The sequence below is a fragment of the Tachyglossus aculeatus genome, unplaced genomic scaffold, assembly GCF_015852505.1.
Source record: "Tachyglossus aculeatus isolate mTacAcu1 unplaced genomic scaffold, mTacAcu1.pri scaffold_170_arrow_ctg1, whole genome shotgun sequence".
NCBI lineage: Eukaryota > Metazoa > Chordata > Mammalia > Monotremata > Tachyglossidae > Tachyglossus > Tachyglossus aculeatus.
In genome coordinates this window covers 189,097-210,795 of record NW_024044892.1, presented here as the reverse complement: position 1 = coordinate 210,795, position 21,699 = coordinate 189,097, and the positions used below count along the sequence as shown (strand labels likewise).

Below are 21,699 nucleotides of genomic sequence, written 5' to 3'. Positions count from 1 at the left end.
TGCTGTGATTGATCTCAGAGGCTGTGTGGGGGCCCTATCTGGTTTACCAATCTCAAGACCAAGGGGTTAATGATTTTCATATATGGTGCCCTCTACTTCCCCTCCTCTTCCTCCAGTCACATAATGCAATCCTTAGTGGCTGCCCCCTAGACAAACTCTTGCTCCTACAAATGATCAGTTATTTTAGGATGAGGAAACTGAGGCACCAAGAAGTTGTGCCGTGCACCCACAACGCCCACCTAAGGTGCTTTCCCGAATATTTAGTGCAGTGGTCTGCATTCTATGAATGTCCACTAAATACCACTGATTTAATGATCTGAGTGGTCCTAAAATTTCCAGTAGGCAGGTAGATAGAATTGGAGGAGGAGGAGGAAGCACCCTGAAAAGCAAAGATTCTACCCAGCTGATCACTTCTTCAAAATGTAAATATTTTTTCTGCACTTCTTGCAGGAATGGGGCCTTGTTTCTGCCTGCATATTCTTCCTCTCCTAAAGGAGAAGCAGTGTGGCTCGGTGGAAAGAGCCCGAGCTTTGGAGTCAGGGGTCATGGGTTCAAATCCCAGCTCTGCCAACTGTCAGCTGTGTGACTTTGGGCAAGTCACTTCACTTCTCTGTGCCTGTTACCTCATCTGTAAAATGGGGATTAAAACTGTGAGGGCCCCCCCCGCCCCCGGGACAACCTGATCACCTTGTAACCTCCCTAGCGCTTAGAACAGTGCTTTACACACAGTAAGCACTTAACAAATACCATTTTTATTATTATTAAAGGCACCCCCTCTTCCAGGAGAAGGGCTGTAAAGGTCCTAACACTAACAACAGCAAGAGAGGTGGGGGATGGTAGCAGGGCCTCCCAAGGGTGTGGGCTGCCCTCTCCCAAAATGAATTTTGAAGAAACATCAGTGGGGTAGGGTCTTTGCTTTTCAGGGTACTTTCCCTGCAGTGTGAGGGGGGAGCTCTGAAACTCATCTCATTGATTGATATGAAACTCAGTAATTGTTTTATCACTGAGCCACCCACCAAATACTTAAGATATAGTCTCTTCTGTAGAACTGGAGGTGTTGGATACTAATGTTTCATTGTCTGAAATCTCTACCCACCGGCTGCAAGGTTTTTTAGCATACAACACCCTTCCCCCTCCGCCCCCACACTGGTAGGCCATTTGGTTTATCATTGAGAAGGACCATTGTATACGTTAATTCTCACAAACCTTTTGGAAGTTATTTGGAGGTTTTTGAGGGGTTTTCTTTGATAACTTCACAATTAACATGAGTCAGAGTTCTTGGAGAGACAGGGAAAGTCCATAATCATGGAAATGACATTTTCCCCCAAGGCGAGGAGTCTGAAGCACAACTTTAGTGGGGAGGAGGAACTAACTCCTCCACGCCCTTCCTCCATCCACTCTGCCTTCAATTCTCTTAAACTGCAGCTGAAAGTTTTAGGGCCACTCAGATCAATAAATCAATTAACGAGCACTTACTAAGTGCCCAGAACTGTACTAAATGCTTGGAAAAAGGAGATGGGTGGAGTTAGAGGTGGAACTGGGATTGCTAGGCAGGGTGTAGTGCAAGAAGCACGCCACTTAACTTCTTGTGCCTCAGTTTCCTCATGATGAAATAACTGATAAGGCTGTCACCATTTCACAATTGGTGGAAGTGGATGGGCAATGACTGGAGTTTTTTGAGGAGTGGGGAGACATGTCCTCAATGTTTTTGTAGAAAAACTATCCGTACAGCAGAGTGACGTTTGGACTGGAGTAAGGAGAGAGAGGAGGCTGGGAGGTCAGCGAGGAGGCTGATGCAGTAATCCAGGCAGGATAGGATGAGTGACTGTATATAACGTGGTAGCAGTTTGGATGGAAAGAATAGATTTTAGCGATGAAGGTGGGACTGACAAGATTTAGTGATGGATTGAATATGTGAATATATTGTGAATATTTAGATTGAATATATTTAAAGTAAACCAGTGATTAAGTGGCACAGAATTGCCGAAGTTGCAGTTGGAGCCATCACTTAGGGAGATGAGAGATTGAAGGAAAGGTAAGAAAACCTACAGAACCCGAGAGGCAAAGAGGATGTTTTCATCTATACTTCGTAGAAGCCACTGGGATAGTTTAAGAAGAATTTTCTTTTCCTTAAATAAGGGAAGTACTCCACTCCCCCTATCTGAATGGGACTAAGTTTTCCTTAGAGGATTATAGGGCTAAAAGCCTCAATTTTGTGTGCTGACTTTTGTTCCTGCTGGTTGCTTTTGATATGATCCAAGTTCAAACCTTACTAGAAGGGATTTCTGTATGGTGAGGTTATTTTTGTTCTGTTTAATCTATACCTGGGGTAAGGGGAGGGCTGAGTGAGCTCATTTGGCATTATTCCATCTGAAAACATTTGTCAGTCCCCTTCCTTCAAACCAAATCCTCAAAGTGCTCATGTGACAAGCACATGATGAGTGGCTTTTGGTATTCAGACAAATGTTTTGCATTTGCAGCTTTAAACCTCAGTGACTTTTAACGGTTATTCTCTAAACCTCAGTCTCGGTATCTCTCTGGGTATGCTTTCCAATTTTAAATACTGACTAAATCTTGGCCTTAGCCAGTATTCTGTTTGGGAAACTGGTTTAGCTATGACTACTGGGGTTTTTGCAGAGTTTGTGGTAGGTCTTGGTCAACGTCTATTCAGTTTCCCCTACTAGACTGCAAATTTCTTGAGAGAAGGAATCGTGTCCAATTTCTCTATTGTACTCCCCCTGATGCTTAGTATAGTGCTCTGCACACAGTAGGTATCCATAAATACCATTGATTGATTGATCTTGGGCTCCCAGTCCACTCCTCTTTCCACTAGACCGTTCTGCTGCTCAGATGGAATAGGTGAGATTTTTTTAAGGTGCTACAAATTAATTTCAACTTAATGTGGTGCAAATATGTACATCGTGTCTCAATGAAACACTTCCATCTCTCGTTTCCTCTGTCTCTTCTTCTCTCTATTTCTCTCTCTATCCAGGTTGCACTGAAGGAGATCCTCTCTAATTCTGACTTAGAATTCATATGAATGGATGCCAGTGATATCTCCTTTGGGACAGCAATTCTGTTACAGATCAGTATTGGGTTCTCAGGAAATGCATTCATTCTCCTATTTTATGCCTGTGTGGTTTCTGCCAGACAGAAGTTCTGCTCCTTAGACTGGATCCTCGCTCACCTGGCCTTGGCCAACACCATAAGACTTCTTGCCAGTGAAATCCCAGAGACCCTGTCAGCTTGGGGATTGAGGAATTTCCTAGACGATGTCGGGTGCAAAATTCTCCTTTACCTTCGAGTGGCCCGCAGCCTGACCATCTGTACCACTTCTTTCCTGAGCATCTTCCAGGCCATCACCATCAGTTCCGACACTTCCCGCTAGGCAGGAATCAAAGCCAAGCTGCCCAAGTCCATCCTCCCCTCCTGCCTCTTCTCCTGGATCCTCACTACGCTTATAGATACTAGTACACTGATTTTCGTCACAGGCCCCAGGAACAGCACCAGTGTATGACTCCTATGATCTAAAGTATTGCTCAATAGGTGTTCTTAGTGCAGACGCTAGCCTCATAAATGCAGTTGTGGCCTCCTTCAAGGATATGTTCTTTGTGGGTTTCATGAGTGGGGCCAGTGGCTACATGGTGTTTGTCCTGCACAGACACCACAGGTGGGTCCACCATCTTTATGGATCTGACCACTCCCACAGGGCAATGCCCAAAGTCAGAGCAGCCAAGAGAGCCATTGGTCTGGTAGCACTGTATGTCATCCTCTATGGGAGACAGTCGATCATGCTGAGTGTTTTAATGAACATGAAAGAAAATTCTCCTCTATTAGTGACTATTCATGTAGTTTTGTCCCCGACCTTCTTGGCTATTAGTCCTTTCTTGATCATTCTTAGTGACAGGAGAATGAGAACATTCTGGAAAGGGAAGTTCCCTGTTTCCAACACAGGTCTTTCATTGGAGCACATGAAATAATAGTGGTAATAATAATAATGATATTTATTATACATTTACTCTGTGCCAATCACTTTACTAAGTACTGGGATAGGGACAAGATAATCAGGTCAGTCACCATCCCTGTACCACTTAATGCTCACCATCTTAGTAGGAGAGAGAACAGGCATTGAATCTCCAACTCACAGAAGAAGAAGAAACAGGTACAGAGAAAACCATTGACATGCCCAAGGTCACACAGCAGGCAAGTGGTTGCTCTCCTCTGAAGATGCCTTGTGGGCAAGGAAAGTGTTTGCTAGTTCCTTTATTTTGTACTCTCCCAAGCATTTACTTCAGTGTTCTGCATATTGTAAGTGCTCAATAAAGACCATTGACTGGATCAAAAGCATGAGTCATGAAAACCCTCAGCAGCAGTCAATCAATCAATCAATCGTATTTATTGAGCGCTTACTGTGTGCAGAGCACTGTACTAAGCGCTTGGGAAGTACAAGTTGGCAACATATAGAGACAGTCCCTACCCAATAGTGGGCTCACAGTCTAAAAGGGGAGACAGAGAACAAAACCAAACATACAACAAAATAAAATAAATAGAATAGATATGTACAGGTAAAATAAATAAAGTCCTATCCTGATTACAATTCAGTAGGTTTCTGAAGCCTATTCCTGGATTTCTCCTCAGACCCCTCCCCCCAAACTTATCACCCCAAAAAATATTTCCCAGAAGAGGTCTCAGTTCTTTGATCTCAGCTCAGACACACAATTTGAGTTCCTCCATGAGGTAACAAACATTTCTTTCCACAAATATCCTCCCAGAGAGGAACTTACCATAGGGTGACTCCAGTCCTCTCCCTTTTGAGCCATTTATCCTGAGCATATCAGGCTGAGAACCAAAGCCCTGAAAATCAGCAAGAGCAGCAGGGAGTGAGAAAATGGCAGTTTCCTGGGATCACAAGAACAAAGAAAGTCATAGGATATTAAAGTGTTTTTTTTCTCCCACCTTAAGTGCTCTGATTCTTACCCCTCTCAAACCCCACAGCACTTATGTACATATTCTTATACCCTGCTGCTTCCCCTATCTGTAATTTATTTTAATCTCTCTCTTCCCTATTAGGTTATAAGCGCCTTGAGTGCAGAAAGCGTATCTATTGCATTGTACTCTCCTAAGCCCTTAGTACAGTGCACTGTGCACAGTAAGCTCCACTGAATACCATTGATTGGTTGATTGAAAGTCACTATTTTGATATTAAAGCTGAACAACAAAGATGCTTTGGATTAGAATGAGACGTTAGCACGAGACCCCATCAATGTAGTGCGACTTGGTAAGAAGGAATAATTTCAACCAATAATAAAAAGAAAAATCTCTGCAATCTTCGGTGTAGAAGAACAAGGCTAAGCTTAATAATTTTTGTGTGCGTCAAACCTCCCAAGGCAGCAAGGGAGAGAGAATGTCCAGGCAGAGAACAAGTGTCTTGATTCCTTTGCTGCTAAATCAGAGATGGGAAGCCTGACAGTCTTTCAGAATGTTTCTATTGGGGTGAAACCTTTACGCATGGAATTTATATAAGTGCTCTGCACACAGTAAGCACTCAATAAGTACAACTGAATGAATTGTACAAGTTTTATGTCACTGTATCCCTGGAATTTGTGCATTTTTACCTTTATACTACCAGATAAAACATTTAGGATATCTTCAAATATGCATTTTATATTACTAATCGCAGCGTGGCTCAGTGGAAAGAGCACGGGCTTTGGAGTCAGAGATCATGGGTTCAAACCCCGGCTCCGCCAATTGTCAGCTGTGTGACTTTGGGCAAGTCACTTAACTTCTCTGTGCCTCAGTTACCTCATCCATAAAATGGGGATTAAGACTGTGAGCCCTCTCTGGGATAACCTGATCACCTTGTAACCTCCCCAACGCTTAGAACAGTGCTTTGCACATAGTAAGCATTTAATAAATGCCATTAAAAAATGTATTTTCTGTGTTTCCTCTCACATTTCCTGTACATTTATCTTGACCCTTACCTGATATTCTACTATTATATCATATGTATCAAAAGTTATACGAATAGTGATTCCTAGACATGCCTCCTGGATTTATTTAGAATTGTCAGGACATGTGCTCTTGAGAAACAGTATCATCACAGCCTGACTGGACTACTGCATCAGCCTCCAAGCGCTTAGTAGAGTGCTCTGCACACAGCAAGTGCTCAATAAATACGATTGAATGATCTCCATGGCAGAAGAAGTAAGCCTGATACAGTGGGTTAGAGGCTCAGCTGGGAGGAGGTGAAAGTGCTTAGCCGATAGCTTTGTGTAGATGACCCCAGGTCATCTATCAGATTTATTACTCCATTTTACTTGTACATATTTACTATTCTATTTATTTTATTTTGTTAATATGTGTTGTTTTGTTGTCTGTCTACCCCTTCTAGACTGTGAGCCCGCTGTTGGATAGGGACCGTCTCTATATGTTGCCAACTTGTACTTCCCAAGCGCTTAGTACAGTGTTCTGCACACGGTAAGCACTCAATAAATATGATTGAATGAATGAATGAATCTCTCAGGCTGCCTTTACTCCCTATTTCAGACAAGTTAGCGCTAATCTTATTACTCTGCACCCACTGATATTGGCCCAATTTTCTTGCCACTGAGAACATAGCACATCCTCCCCCAGAAGAATGTTTGTTCTTCTTCCTGCTTCTACTATTGGCAAAATTTTTTGTGCCTCTCCAGGTTAGAGCAAGAGCATAGGTGACTCAGAAGGGAGAGTAAATAGGGTGGGGAAATGAGAGGTTAGTAAGGGAAAGTCCCTTGGAGGAGATTTGATTTTTGTAGGGCTTTAAGAGGATTTTAGTAGGGATTCTTAGTAATAGCTACCTTTCTATTGTTGGAAAGTATCCCTTTCACATAACTTTGTGATTATAGTCTCCTCATAGTCTGAATACAATCAGGATATTCCTCCTCCCTGCCTTTTCTAGCTCAAAATCTATTCCTCACAGACTACTGGATATCACAAAACATCACAATATCTGCAAGATCCCCCCCCCCCAATTTTTTATTTAATTTTGCTTCTGTAGCGTGTACATAATCTCGCTACTTATACCCCAGTTGTGCTCAAGTTGTCATAGCTGAATTAGTTCTTTAGTTGTGCTCAATCTCAACCATCTCCTTCCTGTGGTTATCAGCTCTGCAGCCAGGTAGCACCCCAATACAGTAATTTCATAAGCAAACCCCAGGCAGGGCCTTTAATCCTCTCCAATGAAGAAAAGATCTATGAATGCTGTCCCATCAATTATATAGAAATATGTTTCCATCTTCACCCAGATGATGCTGATACTCATAACTCCCTGCACTGTGTGATCCTCCAACTCCAGGTTCCCTTTGCTATTATGTTCACATCAAAGCTCAAAGTGAAGGCAGATTTTGTGAGATGTAGTTGAGAGGATAGTCATTTCGCTAGGTCTGTCTGATATGTTAATGTCCAGTGCCCACATTAGACCTATCAGTCAATCAGTCCATGGTATTGAGTGCTTATTTTGTGCAGATCACTGCACTAAGTGCTTGGGAGACTATAATTGAGTTGGGAGACACGATTCCTGCTCTCAAAGAGTTGACTCACTTGATTTGTTGTGCTCCTCTGTGACATCACTTCACCAAGTAACAAATATTTCTTTGCTTAGATGTCTACACTTTTCTTCATTCCAAGTCCTTTTAACATTGACCAAAGCACACATTTTGGGAAGGGAGGCCAAGTTCTCTTCAGCTCTGTTTATTTGTAGTCTAGCTCCCTCTAGACCGGCAGCTTAGTTTGGGCAGGGAAAGTGTCCGCTAATTCTGTTGTATTGTACTCTCCCAAGTGATTGGTACAGTGCTCTGCACATACTAAGCACTAAGTAAATACAATTGATTGACAGTCACCCAGGGACTTAGAACAGTGCTCTGCATATAGTAAACACTCAATGACTAACATTGATTAAAAAAAAACAATAAAAACTATGCTCCTTGGATCTTCCAACTCTCATGGTCTCCAGAGATTTGTGGCATGGGTGCTGAGTTTCTAATTCAGAGCTAAATATTATTTCTGTTGTACAGGCCAGAGAATGTTTGAGTCCTTTTCCACACATTCTTAATGACACCCAATTCTTAATCATGTAACAATTTTCAAACCCTTCGAGTATAAAATTAATACCTTGATTGTCATATGATACCAGGGAACTTGGTACTGAAACTCAAGCTTTTATGCAACAAAGATATGGGGCTCATCCTTGGTCCATGATTGAGAGAGGCAGTAGTTGGCCATCTTTGAGAGGGGCAGAGATGGTGATTGCTTTTGAGAAAGGTGGTGATGGTGATTGTGGTTCCCATCTTTGAGGAGAGCAGAGGCAGTAGCCATGATTGAGAAGGCCTATGTTGGTGGACATCCTTGAGATGGAAAGTGTATGTAGCCTCAGCCATCTCTGAGAAGAGTGAGAGAGGTCACCCCCCACCACAGGACATCCTGAGCCAACCCCTTACCTCTTCCACCCACGGGGAGAAAGAACAAAATGGAAAGAGCCTGGGAAGGTCTGGGATATTACATGTCACAGGGATCTTATGAATGGCTGAGATCTTTGCCTCAGACCTGGCACTGTTCTGCCAGAAACAGCAAAGACCAAGCTCCTATGAGGAGGAGTCTGTCCCAGTAGGCTCCTCTCATCAGAGCCAGTACAACGTCTCTCTCGGCTGCATAGGGCTCGGCCACAGCCTGAAACATGATGGGGTTGATGCAGGAAGCAGACAACTTCTGTTTTCCCACAGGGATTCTACCTTGCAAAGGATCTCTTGTTGGTGTTGATGATCAGAAAGGGACTCACAGTGGGGAAAAAGAGTGACAGAGTCATGTGGATATTCAACAAGAGGGGAGAATCTATCTTGTTGTTCAGTAAAGCATTCAATGTGATTGTGTTGTTTCCATAAAGGAGGACATATAGAGTCACCAGGGCAATGACTCTCTTAGCTGCGCTCACCTCGGGCATCACTCTGGGAGAGTGGCTGGATCCATGAAGATGGTGGACCAGTCGGTGGTGTCTGCGCAGGACACATACCATATAGCCACTGGCTGCACTCATGAGCTCCACAAAGATCAGGTCCCAGAGAATGAAAACAGTTGAAAGTCCATGGGTGACTCCTGAGGGGAGACTGACTGAGGAACAGTATATTAAATTGAACATATTTCGGGTATTGGTCTTGTTCTTGGGACCGGTTATGTACAGCAGGGAAGGGACATCCAGGCTCAGATTGAGGATCCAGAAGAGGAGACAAGAGGGTGTGATACACATCGGGGCCTTGGCTTTGAGTGTGGCCCAGAAGGAGGTGCCGGGACTGATGGTGATGGCCTAGAAGACACTCAGGAGACAGGTCATGCAGATGGACAGGCCACGGCCCACCCGGGAACAGTAAATGAGGATTTTGCAACCAACGGCGTCCAGGAAGTTTTTTATTCTCCAAGCTTCCATGGCCTCTGGGATACCCTTGCTAAGAAGGACCAAGGTGTTGGCCAAAGCCAGATGGGTGATGATCCGCTCAATGGGTCTCAGGCTGGAGCTGACAGAGAGTAAGAGGAGGCCTACATTCCCCAAGACCCCTAGGACTACTTGCAGTGAAAACAGGATGGCAAAGGAGATCTCCACCAGATTCATTCTCATCAGTTCTCAGTGGGACCTGCTACTGTTGGTGGAAAAATAATAGTAATAACTGTGATATTTGCTAAGTGCTTACTGTGTCCCAGGCATAGTATGTCCCAGACACTGGGATAAATACAAGGTGATTAGGTTGGACACAGTGCCTGTCCCACATGGGGCTCACATCTAAATCCTCATTTTACAGCTGAGGTAACTGAGGCACATAGTAGTTAACTGACTTGTCTATGGTCACACAGTGGACAAGCAGCAGGTTTTCTACTACGACCCAGGACATTCATTTCACTCCTCTATTGCCAATGTACTCACTGAACCTCATTCTAGTACATCTTACCCCTCGTGAAGTCCTACCTCTGGCCTGGAATTTCCTCCCCCTTCATATCTGACAGGCCATTACTTTCCCCACATTCAAGGCCTTATGAAAATTGCATCTCCTTCAGAATCTTTCCCCAAATAAGCCCTCATTTGCTACACTCCCTCTCCCTTCCTTATCACCCTCGCACTTGGACTTATACCCTTTATTCACCCCACCCTCAGCCACAGTGATGCACATATGCATAATTATTTTTTTATATTAATGTCTTTTCCCCTTCTAGACGTGAAAGTCTCTGTGGGCAGAGAACACATCTACCAACTCTGTTATATGGTATTTGTCTAAGAGTTTAGTACAGTGCTCTGCACCCAGTAAGGGCTCAATAAATATGATTGATTGATTAATTGATTCAACTCAGCCCCCAGAAATTACATGGCCTAGTTGAAAGAGTTTGGGACCCCGAGGATCTGTGTTCCAATCCCAGCTTCTCCACTTGTCTGCCATGTGACCTTGGGCTAGTTACTTCTTTGTACGTCAGTTTCCTAATCTGTTAAATGGGGATTAAATTGAATCCCCTCCTATTTAGGCTGCAGTCCCCATATGGGACAGGGACTCTGTCCAACCCAACTATCTTTCAAACACCCAGGCATAGTACAACACTTAATCACTTAACAAATGGCATAATTATTGATTGCCATTTGTATTATCTCCTCTGAACCATCTGAAACTCTGCAGCCAGTGAGAGGTGGCTCTGAGTTACTCACCCACGGTTATTGCTCATCTCGGTGGGAACAGGGCTATGGCAACCACCGTCAGATGGGGCAGGACTGGGACAGGATGGATGAGTTGAGGCAGCTGCTGTTGGATATAGCTGGACTGGAGTAGGTTGGCGCAGAACTGTGGAAGCTGCTTCGGGATGGAACTGGGCTGGGGAAGCCACCATCGGATAGAGTCGAGCTAGGGCAGTCACCATTGGATGAAGCAGGGCTGGGGCAGGATGAAATGGAGCTGAGACAGCCACCGTCGGATCGAGTGGGTTTGGGGAAGCTGCTCTTGGATTGAGTGGGGCCGGGACAGCATTTATCAGCCACGAGTCTCATTTCCGCCTTCCCTCAGGGGTTATTTATGGGTTCATGGATGAGAGCATCAGTGAGCACTGGTTTGCTGTGACATAACGAGGGGGGAATCTCTCTGGAAATAATAATAATAACAATTATTATTATTATGGCACTTGCACTCACTGTTCCAAGCACTGGAATAGATACAAGTTGATCAGGGTTGCACACAGTCCCAGGAAAAGTGACCAAAATGTGCAACAGACAGAATTAGCGCCTGAGCTCTTGGGTCCTTATAAAGGGAGAGCCAATGGTTTGCAGCATGTTTTCCCAAGATCAGTCTATCACTCCGATCAATCATATTTATGTGAACAACACATACTAAAGACTTGGGAAAGTACAGTACAATGGAGTTAGTAGATACGTTTTCTGCCCACAAGGAACTTACAGTATACAAACAAGATGTGTTCCTTATTATTGTTATTATCATGATTATTATTATGTTATGCTCTATGTAGCAAGAACTATTCTAATGGCAAGTGTAGATAAAAATCAGGTCAGACACATTCCCTGTCCCACATGGGGTTCACAGTCTAAGTAGGAAGGTGAATATTCATTGAATCCCAATTTTACAGGTGAGAGAACTGACACACAGAGAATAAAGTGACATCCCTAAGGTCACACAGCAGACAAATAGCAGAACCGGAATTAGAACACAGGTCCCTTGACTCCCAGGCCTATGTTCTTTCCACTAGGCCATGCTGTTCCACAGTTCTCCAGCTGTGTGACTTTGGGCAAGTCACTTAACTTCTCTGTGCCTCATCTGTAAAATGGGGATTAAGACTGTGACTGTGGAACAACCCGATCGCCTTGTAGCCTCCCCAGCGCTTAGAACAGTGCTTTGCATATAGTAAGCACTTAATAAATGCAATTATTATTATTATTTTTATTCTCAGGCTCTGCTTTGACAAATAAGGGATAGGTTCAATCAATCAATCATATTTATTGAGCGCTTACTGTGTGCAGAGCACCGTACTAAGCGCTTGGGAAGTACAAGTTGGCAACATATAGAGACAGTCCCTACCCAACAGTGGGCTCACAGCCTAGAAGGGGGAGAAAGAGAACAAAGCCAAACATATTAACAAAATAAAATAAATAGAGTAATAAATTTGTACAAACATATATACATATATGCAGGTGCTGTGGGGAAGGGAAGGAGGTAAGATGGGGGGATGGAGGGGGGACGAGGGGGAGAGGAAACAGGGGGCTCAGTCTGGGAAGGCCTCCTTCAGGGCAAGCCACGCTTGCTCATGTTAAAAAACTACTTCCAATGCAGAGAGTGATGATGATGATGATGATGGCATTTATTAAGCGCTTACTATGTGCAAAGCACTGTTCTACGCACTGGGGAGGTTACAAGGTGTTCAGGTTGTCCCACATGGGGCTCACAATCTTAATCCCCATTTTACAGATGAGGCAACTGAGGCCCAGATAAGTGAAGTGACTTGCCCAAGGTCACACAGCTGACAATTGGTAGAGCTGGAATTTGAACCCATGACCTCTGACTCGAAAGCCCGGGCTCTTTCCCCAGAGTTGAGGGAGGAGCCACTTACTGTAATAACTGTATGAGGATACTCACTGTTTTAGGGTCTGCCTTGTAAACTAGGTTTCCCAATGGGGAATCTGGGCCAGGAGACATGACAAAGGGCTTTCCCAGGTGTGTGGAGGACATTGTCACCCCTACTGACATCCAAAGCACCAGACACGCACACCAGCTGGGTGGTGGGTTTGGAGCTAGGCCCTGCAGCCTGGAAGAAGCCCCTCTAGTCATGGAGAAACAGCAGCTCCTGCCAGAACTGGATCGGTGAAAATCCGGGTGATGTGTAGGTGCCAGCCTGAGCTCTATCTTGCCTGCCAGGGCAACAACCTGGTTGTGTTCCAAGCCAGAACAGAAACAGACACACTTGGTACTCTGGTGATCTTGAGCCATCTGATAGCCTGTCCTGGACCAGAGGCTCCCCAAAGCCTCACTGAGACTCCTCCACTCCCAACTCTGGGCTGCCCTGGAGCAGTGACTTGGGACGTGGAGGATGGGAAGGGTGAACGAAGGTGGTGGTTGAGGGGCCTGATCCAGGATCATTTTTCTACAAAAATGTTCAGGACGTATCACCCCCACTCCTCAAAAAACTCCAGTGGTTGCCCATTCACCTCCATAGCAAACAAAAACTCATCACAGCGTGGCTCAGTGGAAAGAGCCCGGGCTTTGGAGTCAGAGGTCATGGGTTCAGATCCCATCTCCGGCAACTGTCAGCTGTGTGACTTTGGGCAAGTCACTTAACTTCTCTGTGCCTCAGTTACCTCATCTGTAAAATGGGTATGAAGACTGTGAGCCCCCTGTGGGACAATCTTATCACCTTGTAACCTCCCCAGTGCTTAGAACAGTGTTTTGCACATAGTAAGTGCTTAATAAATGCCATCATTATTTATTATTTTATTATTTAAGGCACTCCACCACCTTTCCCCCTCCTACCTCACCTCGTTACTCTTCTTCTACAACCCAGCCTGAACACTTCGCTCCTCTAGTGCTAACCTTCTCACTGTGCCTCTGTCTTGCCTGTCTCGCCACCGACCCCCTGCCCGCTTCCTGCATCTGGCCTGGAACTCCCTCCCTCCTCAAATCCAACAGGCAATTACTCTCCCCCCCTGCTTTCAAAGCCTTATTGAAGTCACATCTCTTCCAAGAAGCCTTCTCAGACTAAGGCCCCCTTTCCTCTTCTCCCACACCCTTCTGAATCACCCTGACTTGCTCCTTTTGTTCTTCCCCCCTCCCAGGCCCACTGCACTTATGTATATATCTGTAATTTATTTATTTGTATTGATGTCTGTCTCCACCGCACACCTCCCCAGACTGTAAGCGTGTTGTGGGCAGGGAATGCGGCTATGCATTGTTATATCGTACTTTCCCAAGCGCCTACTACAGTGCTCTGCACACAGTAAGTGCTTAATAAATGCAATTGAATTAATGAATGAATGAGGGAGCTTTTGGGAAGGGCTTGTCTGTGCTTTGGCAGAACTGAAAGGCAGAATGTTGGGGCGGTGATGGAAAGCGGAGGGATCATACAATCAGTCTATCAATCAATCAGTGATATTTATTGAGTCCTTACTGTGTGCTGAACACTGTACTAAGTGCTTGGGCAAGGACAATACAGTGGAGTTGGTAGACATTCCCTACTCAAAAGGAGGACATAATAATAATAATAACGACGATGATGGCATTTAATAAGCGCTTACTATGTGCAAAGCACTGTTCTAAGTGCTGGAGAGGCTATAAGGTGATCAGGTTGTCCCACGGGGGGCTCACAGTCTTAATCCCTATTTTCCAGATGAGGGAACAGAGGCCCAGAGAAGTTATATGACTTGTCCAAAGTCCCACAGCTGACAATTGGCAGAGCTGGGATTTGAACCCATGACCTCTGACTCCAAAGCCCATGTTCTTTCCACTGAGCCAGGCTACTTCTGATATTTCCTGCCCACTTAACTTCTCTAGGTCTCAGGCATCTCTTCTGTAAAATGGGTATTGAGTGAGCCCCATGTGGGACATGAAGTGAGTTCAACCTGATTAATTTGTATCCACTGCAGTGCTTAGGATAGTGCTTGGCACATAGTAAGCACTTAAAAAGTACCATAATTATCATTTTTATTACAAAGGAGCTTACAATCAAGAGGTTTATGTCTGGATGTCCCTTTCTGTGCTGCTCCCTGGACCCCTCTCTCTCCCCATTGGCCAAATGATTGTAAGCTCCTTCTGGGCAGGCATTGTATCTACCAGCTCTGTCACTCTGTACTCTCCCAAGTGCTTAGAACAGTGCTGTCCACACCAAATAGGTGTTCCAGCTGGATCAGCCTTCAATAGTCACCAGATCCACCAGATCTAGTGCTCTGCTACTTGTCTGCTGTGTGACCTTGGGCAAGCCACTTAACTTCTTTGTGCCTCAGTTACCTCATCTGTAAAATGGGGATTAAGACTGTGAGCCCCACATGGGACAACCTGATTAACTTGTATCTACCCCAGCGCTTAGAACAGTGCTTGGCACACAGTAAGCACTTAAAAAATACCATATCTATTATTTCCATTCTCTGCCCTCCCTAGCATCCTGAAGCCCATTGCAGACTCTGACCACATTCCCATCTGGCAGGCAACACTGGCAACTCATTCCCACCGGTTTCCAAGAATTCCACCCACCCAGCCCTCAATCCGGTTCTGCAAGATCATGTCGCTGGCCTTGAGTGGGGTAAAGCTGCCATGGGTGGGACTGGGGGAGGGGGACGGGGAGGGGGATGTATGGGTGGTTCCTGTCCCTTTGTCCCATGGGCTCTTCAAGCATCGATGGGACACCCTACCCCCAAAATACTCCTTGGAACATTTTCATCTGATCACTGAGAGCTGCAGAGTGACAACCTGCAGCTGAAACCTGAAACCTGGAGAAGCATCGTGGTGTAGTGGATAGACAATGGTGGAACTGGGTTTAGACTCCAAGTCTGTCCTCTTTCCATTAGCCCATGCTGCTTCTCTGGGAAAGCTAGAGTAGGCACTTTCCTCATCATTTCCTTTCTTTCCCAATATACCTTAGTGGAAAAGTCACAGCATTGGAGGTCAGGAATATTTGTCCTGCTGCATCACTTTGGACAAGCCACCTAACCTCTCTGGGCCTAAGTTTCCTCCAAATTTTAATGGTATTTGTTAAGCACTTACTATGTGCCAGATACTTTTCTATGCACACGGGTAGATGTAAGCTAATCTGGTTGGACAGAGTCCATATTCGATGTGGTGATCCCAGTCTTAATCCCCATTTTACAGATGAGGTAACTGAGGTACAGAGAAGTGAAGTGACTTGCCCAAGATCACACAGCAGACAAGTGGCAGAGCCGGGATTAGAACACAGGTCCTTCTGACTCCCACGCCTGTGCTTTTTCCATTAGGTTATGCTGCTTTTGAAGCAGGAAGGGATTCACATTCCTGCCATGGTCAGTGATCACTCCTCAATGAGGCCACCAGCTCGTGGGCAGGCTGTGGGAAGGACCGGTTTCTGTAGGGAGTCAGTACAAGCCAACAGTATAATCTCCCTCTACCCTATTAATCACCTCCTTGCCGACCAGTTAGGGAGACTAGACCAACAGAGAAGGAGGAGGCTGACCTGGGGCTGTGGCAGCCGAAATTCTGTTGGTAAACATGATTCTGGCCATTTTGGCCATCCTGCAGGGATCATTTACACATTAGAGATGCAGTCTTGAATCCTGTTAAAATTGAGCTGCGACTATAGCAGAAGGCTGTGGGAAACAACGTGGCCTAGTGGAAAGAGCACAGGCCTAGGAGTAAGAAGACCTGAGTCCTCATCTGGGCTCCACCACTTGACTCCTGTGTGACCTCAGAGAAGTCATTTAACTTTTCTGTGCCTCGGTTTCCTGAACAGTTTCCTTCCTTTTTAGACTTTGAGTCCTGTGCGGGACAGTGACTATGTCTGACCTGATTAACTTGTATCTCCCCCAGCACTTAGAACAATGTCCATTACTTAGTAAGTGCTGAACAACTAGTATAAAAACAATAAAAAAAGAACAGGTTTTTTCAAACATGATTTTGACCACGCTAAAGGGGTCAGTCACGCATTTGAGATGCAGGCTTGAATCCTGCTAGAGCTCATCTGGGACTTTCCTGAGATCTGCACAGTGCAAGACAATTTGTTATATATGTTAACAAATTTGTTAACATATTTGTTAACAAGCCAATTTGTTATATATATATATATGTTGCCAATTTGTATATATTTATGTATACATATATATTTATATTTATTTATATATTTATATATATGTTGCCAATTTGTACTTCTCAAGCGCTTAGTACAGTGCTCTACACACAGTAAGTGCTCAGTAAGCGCTCAATAAATACGATTGATGATGATGATGATGATGATGATGCAAGCGCTTAGTACAGTGCTCTGCACATAATAAGCACTCAATAAATACGATTGAATGAATTGAATGAATCTGCAGGCTGGCCCTGTGATGTTGCCATGCCTTGCCAGTGTCATCTCTGATGGGTTGATGATGAGTGGATAATTGCAGAGAGAACTCTGGAATTAATCTTGTCCCAGGCTTCAGTGCCATTAGGGAGGGGAGGGTGGGCACTTCCAAAGAGATAACAATTGGAGTGTCAGGGTGGATTAATGATGTTTACATACATACCCACACAATCATTCCCAAAGGGGAGAGAGAAACGAAAACTGGCTAATAAATGCTGCTTCAGCTTAGATCTATCAGGGTTTGCCTGCGAGCTGTCTTCTAGAGCCAGCACGAGTGATGGAGAAGAGTGAATAGGATAAAACTATCTCTCCAATACTGTGTTTTCAAGGCTTTCAATAGCAAATCTGTAGCTTCCCACTGGAGCTACGGTTGGTCACCCTCTGGGAGCCTTCTCCCAGGGCTCCTCGAACCTTTGGACAAGTGACTTTATGGCATTAGAGGTTTCAGAAAAGAATCCACTTTAGTCTTGATATGCAAAAGGCAAAGTGTCGCCTTACAGGTGACCGCTGGTATTTCAGAAAGGCTTCCAGGTGCCTTCTAGGTGGCAACTGGCAGGGAGGATTGGGGCAGAGAGACAGGTGCCCACAGAGCATACATCTTCTTGAGCCTTCACTTCTGCTCTCCATTTCAGGACTGGTGGAGGTGGAGGCAGCCTGGAGCAGTCTAATAAAGGTAAGTGACATAAGGGAGAGGGAGGGAGAAGTTGGGAGGGAGATGTGGAGAGGAGATAGGTTTGACACAACACCAGATGATTTAATCTACTTAGCACCATGTCCCAGTGTGCGTAACTTTCAGGTCTCAGATCTGGGCTCTTTTTTAGTGGATTTAAAGGGGTAGAAATCATGTCATGCAATGCATTGTATACCAAGCTTACCTAGGGACAGTCCAATAGAAGCACGTGACAAGTTCCCTGTCCACAGTGACTTTGTACTTTAATGTGGGAAACGCACATAAAAATATGGACAAATAGAATGATCAGGAAGCAGCGTGGCCTAGTGGAAAGAGCCCAGGCTTGGGAGTCAGAAGACCTGGGTTTTCATCCCAGCTCTGTCAATTGCTAGCTGTGTGACTTTGGACAAGTCACTTAACTTCTTTGTGCCTAGGTTTTCTCAACTGCATAATACCTATTCTCCCTTCCACTTAAGACCGTGAAACCCATGCGAGACAAGGACTGTCTCTGGCTTAATTAACTTTTACCTACCCAAGTGCTTAGAAAAGTTTTTGACATGTAGTAAGCCCTGAACAAGTACCATAAAACAAACAATAATTTAATGTATCATTACATAGATAATATATAATATATATAGCATGTATATGGTATGTGATCATACATACATGCTAATGGTATACTTAAGTGCTAGTGGTGGATTTCGGGTGGTTACGATTCCTTATCCCACCCTAAAAGCCTTATTAAAATCACATCTCCTTCAAGAGGCCTTTGCCAGTTAAGCCCTCTCTTCCCCTATTCTCTCTCCCTTCTGCATAATCTATGCACTTGGTTCTATGAACTGTGAAAACTTGGCACTCATCCCGTACTCAGCCCCATAGCACCTAGGTACATATCCATAAGTTATTTATATTCATGTCTGTCTCCACCTCTAGGCTGTAAGCTCACTGTGGTCAGGGAATGTGACTCCAAAATTTGTTGTATTGAACTCTTGCAAGACCTTACTACAGTGCTCAGCACACAGTAAGTGCTCCAGAAATATGATTGATTGAATACAATTTATTGAGTATCAACAGTGTCCTAAGCTCTAGGAAAAGGTACACAGTGACAATTAGACATGGAGAGTGGTAGTCTCTCCGAGAGGTTGGAGAAAGGAGTTCCAGGGCAGGGGCAGTGGAAATTGCCTGATGACAAGAGGGGAAGTGGAACTGTAGTTTGGATGAGAGATCTGGGCTGGAAAGGAAGATTTCAGGATCATCCACAAAGAGGTGTTAGCCCAGTTCCCCACATACCTGCTGTGTGACCTTGGGCAAGTCACTTAACTACTCTGTGCCTCAGTTTCCTCAACAGTAAAATGAGGATTCAATTCCTGTTCTTCCTCCTACTTAGATTACGATCCCCATGTGGGAAAGTGACTGTGTCTGGCCAGATAATAATAATAATAAATAATAATGGCATTTATTAAGTGCTTACTATGTGCAAAACACTGTTCTAAGCTCTGGGGAGATTACAAGGTGATCAGGTTGTCCCGCGGAGGGCTCACAGTCTTAATCCCCATTTTACAGATGAGGTAACTGAGGCACAGAGAAGTGAAGAGACTTGCCCAAAGTCACACAGCTGACAATTGGAGGAGCCGGGATTCCAACCCATGACCTCTGACTCCAAAGCCCGTGCTCTTTCCACTGAGCCACGCTGCTTCTACTTTTGTGTTTACACAATGATTTCTTTGGGTCTACCCCAGTGCTTGACGCATGGTAAGTGCTTAACCAATCAATATCAGTACCAATTCTTGCTCTCCCTTTTACTTGGACTGTGAACCCCATGTGGGGTAAGGACTGTTTCTGACCTGAATGATTTGTTTCTATTCCAGCAATTAGAACTGTTCTGGACAAATAGCATTCAAAAAATACCATAATCATCAACTGAAGGTCCAGCTATTGGCTAGAGGGATTGAGCATGTTCAGGGGGCTGTGGTTTACAGTGCTGAGAACAGTGCTTTGCACATAGTAAGCGCTTAATAAATGCCATTATTGTTATTGTTATTGATACAGCATGGCATGAAGCAGCATGGTTTAGTGGATAGAGCACAGGCCTAAGAGGCAGAAGGCCATGGGTTCTAATCCAGCTCCACAGCACTTATGTAAATATCTGTAATTTATTTATTTATATTAATATCTGTATCCGTCTCAAGGCTTGTAAGTTTGTTGTGGGCAGGGAATGTATCTACCAACTCCGTTATGCTGTACTCTCCCAAGCACTTAGTACAGTGGTCTGCGTACGGTAAGCACTCAATACACATGATTGATTGTTTGATTAAATGAGATTGAACCACTGGAGCAGATTTCCATTTCCCTTCCTCTCTCCTTCATCGCAGGTTTCTTTGAAGGAGACTTCCTCCGGTTTTGATGAAAAACTAAAGGGAATGAATGGTACTGCCAACTCCTTTGGGGTTGTGATGCTATTACAGATCACCATTGGGATCCTAGTGAATGTGATTCTCCTCCTATTTTATATCCTCACAGTGTCCAGAAGCCCCATGATCTGCTCCTTGGATTTGATTTTCAGTCACCTGACTTTGGCCAACACCATAATTCTCCTTTCCATTGGAATCCCAGAGACCATGTCAGCCTGGGGACAGAGAAAGTTCCTAGATGACGTTGAATGTAAAATCCTTATGTATCTTTACCGAACGACCCGAGGTTTCGCCATCTGCACCACCTGTCTCCTACGCGTGTTCCAGGCCGTCATCATCAGCCCCGGCACCTCCCGCTGGGTACGAATTAAAGCCAAATTACCTAGGTGCATCATCCCCTCCTGCCTCCTGTCCTGGATTCTCAGTCTGCTAATAGACTTGAGTACACTAATACACATGAAAGGCCCCCAGAACAGTAGCCTTGTCCAAATCATGCTAGACCTCAAATATTACACAAAAGTAGGTGTCAGTGCAGAATCCGCTCTGGTAATCACGGTCGTGCTCTCCCTGAGGGAGCTGTTCTTCGTACGGCTCATGAGTGTGGTCAGTGGCTACATGTTGTTTATCCTGTACAGGCACCACCAACGAGTACTGCATCTCCACGGACCCGGCCGCTCCCCTGGGGAGATGCCCGAGGTCAGAGCGGCCAAGAGGGTCATAACCCTCGTCGCACTCTATGTCCTCTTTTATGTGCAACAGTCAGTCATGCTGAGTGTTATATTCAGCGCGAAGGAAAAGATGTCTCTGCTGGTGAATTGTCAAATGATATTAGGATTCGCTTTTCCAGTCATTTGTCCGTTTTTGATCGTTCATGGTGATAGGAGAATAAAGGCATTCTGGAAAAAGGAACCACCTGCTTCCGATGAAGATTTTCCATAGATTCCTAGAAGATTCATAGAAGCTGCCTGCCCTCCCTTTGAGTTCCACACAGACAAAGAGACCAGTATCTCGATCGAGTTCATGACATGCCAAGGTTGTGGGTGCTTTTTACCCGGGCCCAGCTCTAGACAATTAAGCATACTGAGGCATGGAAGAACATCTGGAAATAAAAGGCAGCGAAGGGGAGACAGCAGAATAATAACAAATTCAAAGAAACATGGATTTCAGAGCAAGAGGTCTTTAGGAAGGGGGAATCATCACGGAAGAGCTGCTGAGTGTTGGGTCTCTTGAAAGACGGGGAGAAAGGAGCCGATGTCAGTAACACCCCAAACAAGTCTCCAATGAGCCAAGAGGAAGCTGCCACCTGTGCACAGGCCACTCGGTTCACTGTGATCTCATAGTGGAGGGGACAGCAGTTGGTGGCAAGAGGTCATAAGAGGTCACCATGAGGACGAACATCCCTGAAGCAGAAAACAAAATCACCCAAAAGACTTGAGAGGCACCTCCTAGCAGAGATATTGAGTGGATATTTGAGGCAGTTGAGGATGGATTTGGGGACGGTGACAGGAGTGAAGCAGAGGTCAAGGACGGACA

The 21,699-nt window shown here is 44.9% G+C and overlaps 2 protein-coding genes and 1 pseudogene across 2 annotated transcripts; 2 read left to right on the top strand and 1 right to left on the bottom strand.

The window, feature by feature from the left end:
• The first annotated feature begins 3,040 nt into the window (after positions 1-3,040).
• Positions 3,041-8,235, top strand: LOC119923300 (annotated as a pseudogene).
• A 339-nt stretch (positions 8,236-8,574) lies between these two features.
• LOC119923299 (vomeronasal type-1 receptor 4-like) lies at positions 8,575-10,731 on the bottom strand. Its single transcript, XM_038742746.1, has 4 exons — positions 10,715-10,731; positions 9,419-9,542; positions 8,813-9,334; positions 8,575-8,703 (listed from the first exon to the last, which is right to left on the bottom strand). Exons 1-4 carry the CDS (start codon positions 10,729-10,731, stop codon positions 8,575-8,577), a joined length of 792 nt encoding a protein of 263 aa, XP_038598674.1.
• A 4,545-nt stretch (positions 10,732-15,276) lies between these two features.
• LOC119923297 (vomeronasal type-1 receptor 4-like) lies at positions 15,277-21,105 on the top strand. The gene is made up of 5 exons (XM_038742745.1): positions 15,277-15,297; positions 15,986-16,064; positions 16,163-16,229; positions 17,718-17,758; positions 20,276-21,105. Exons 1-5 carry the CDS (start codon positions 15,277-15,279, stop codon positions 21,103-21,105), a joined length of 1,038 nt encoding a protein of 345 aa, XP_038598673.1.
• The last annotated feature ends 594 nt before the right edge of the window (positions 21,106-21,699 follow it).

Coding starts and splice junctions, on each gene's coding strand:
- LOC119923299 (XM_038742746.1), bottom strand. Junction 9,335..9,418: donor TAAAAAACTTCCTGGACGCC/GTTGGTTGCAAA, acceptor AGTGTCTTCTAG/GCCATCACCATCAGTCCCGG. Junction 8,704..8,812: donor TGTCACTCTTTTTCCCCACT/GTGAGTCCCTTT, acceptor ATCATGTTTCAG/GCTGTGGCCGAGCCCTATGC.
- LOC119923297 (XM_038742745.1), top strand. CDS start 15,277: ATGTCGCTGGCCTTGAGTGGG. Junction 15,298..15,985: donor TGTCGCTGGCCTTGAGTGGG/GTAAAGCTGCCA, acceptor TTTTTCCATTAG/GTTATGCTGCTTTTGAAGCA. Junction 16,065..16,162: donor CTCAATGAGGCCACCAGCTC/GTGGGCAGGCTG, acceptor CTTGCCGACCAG/TTAGGGAGACTAGACCAACA.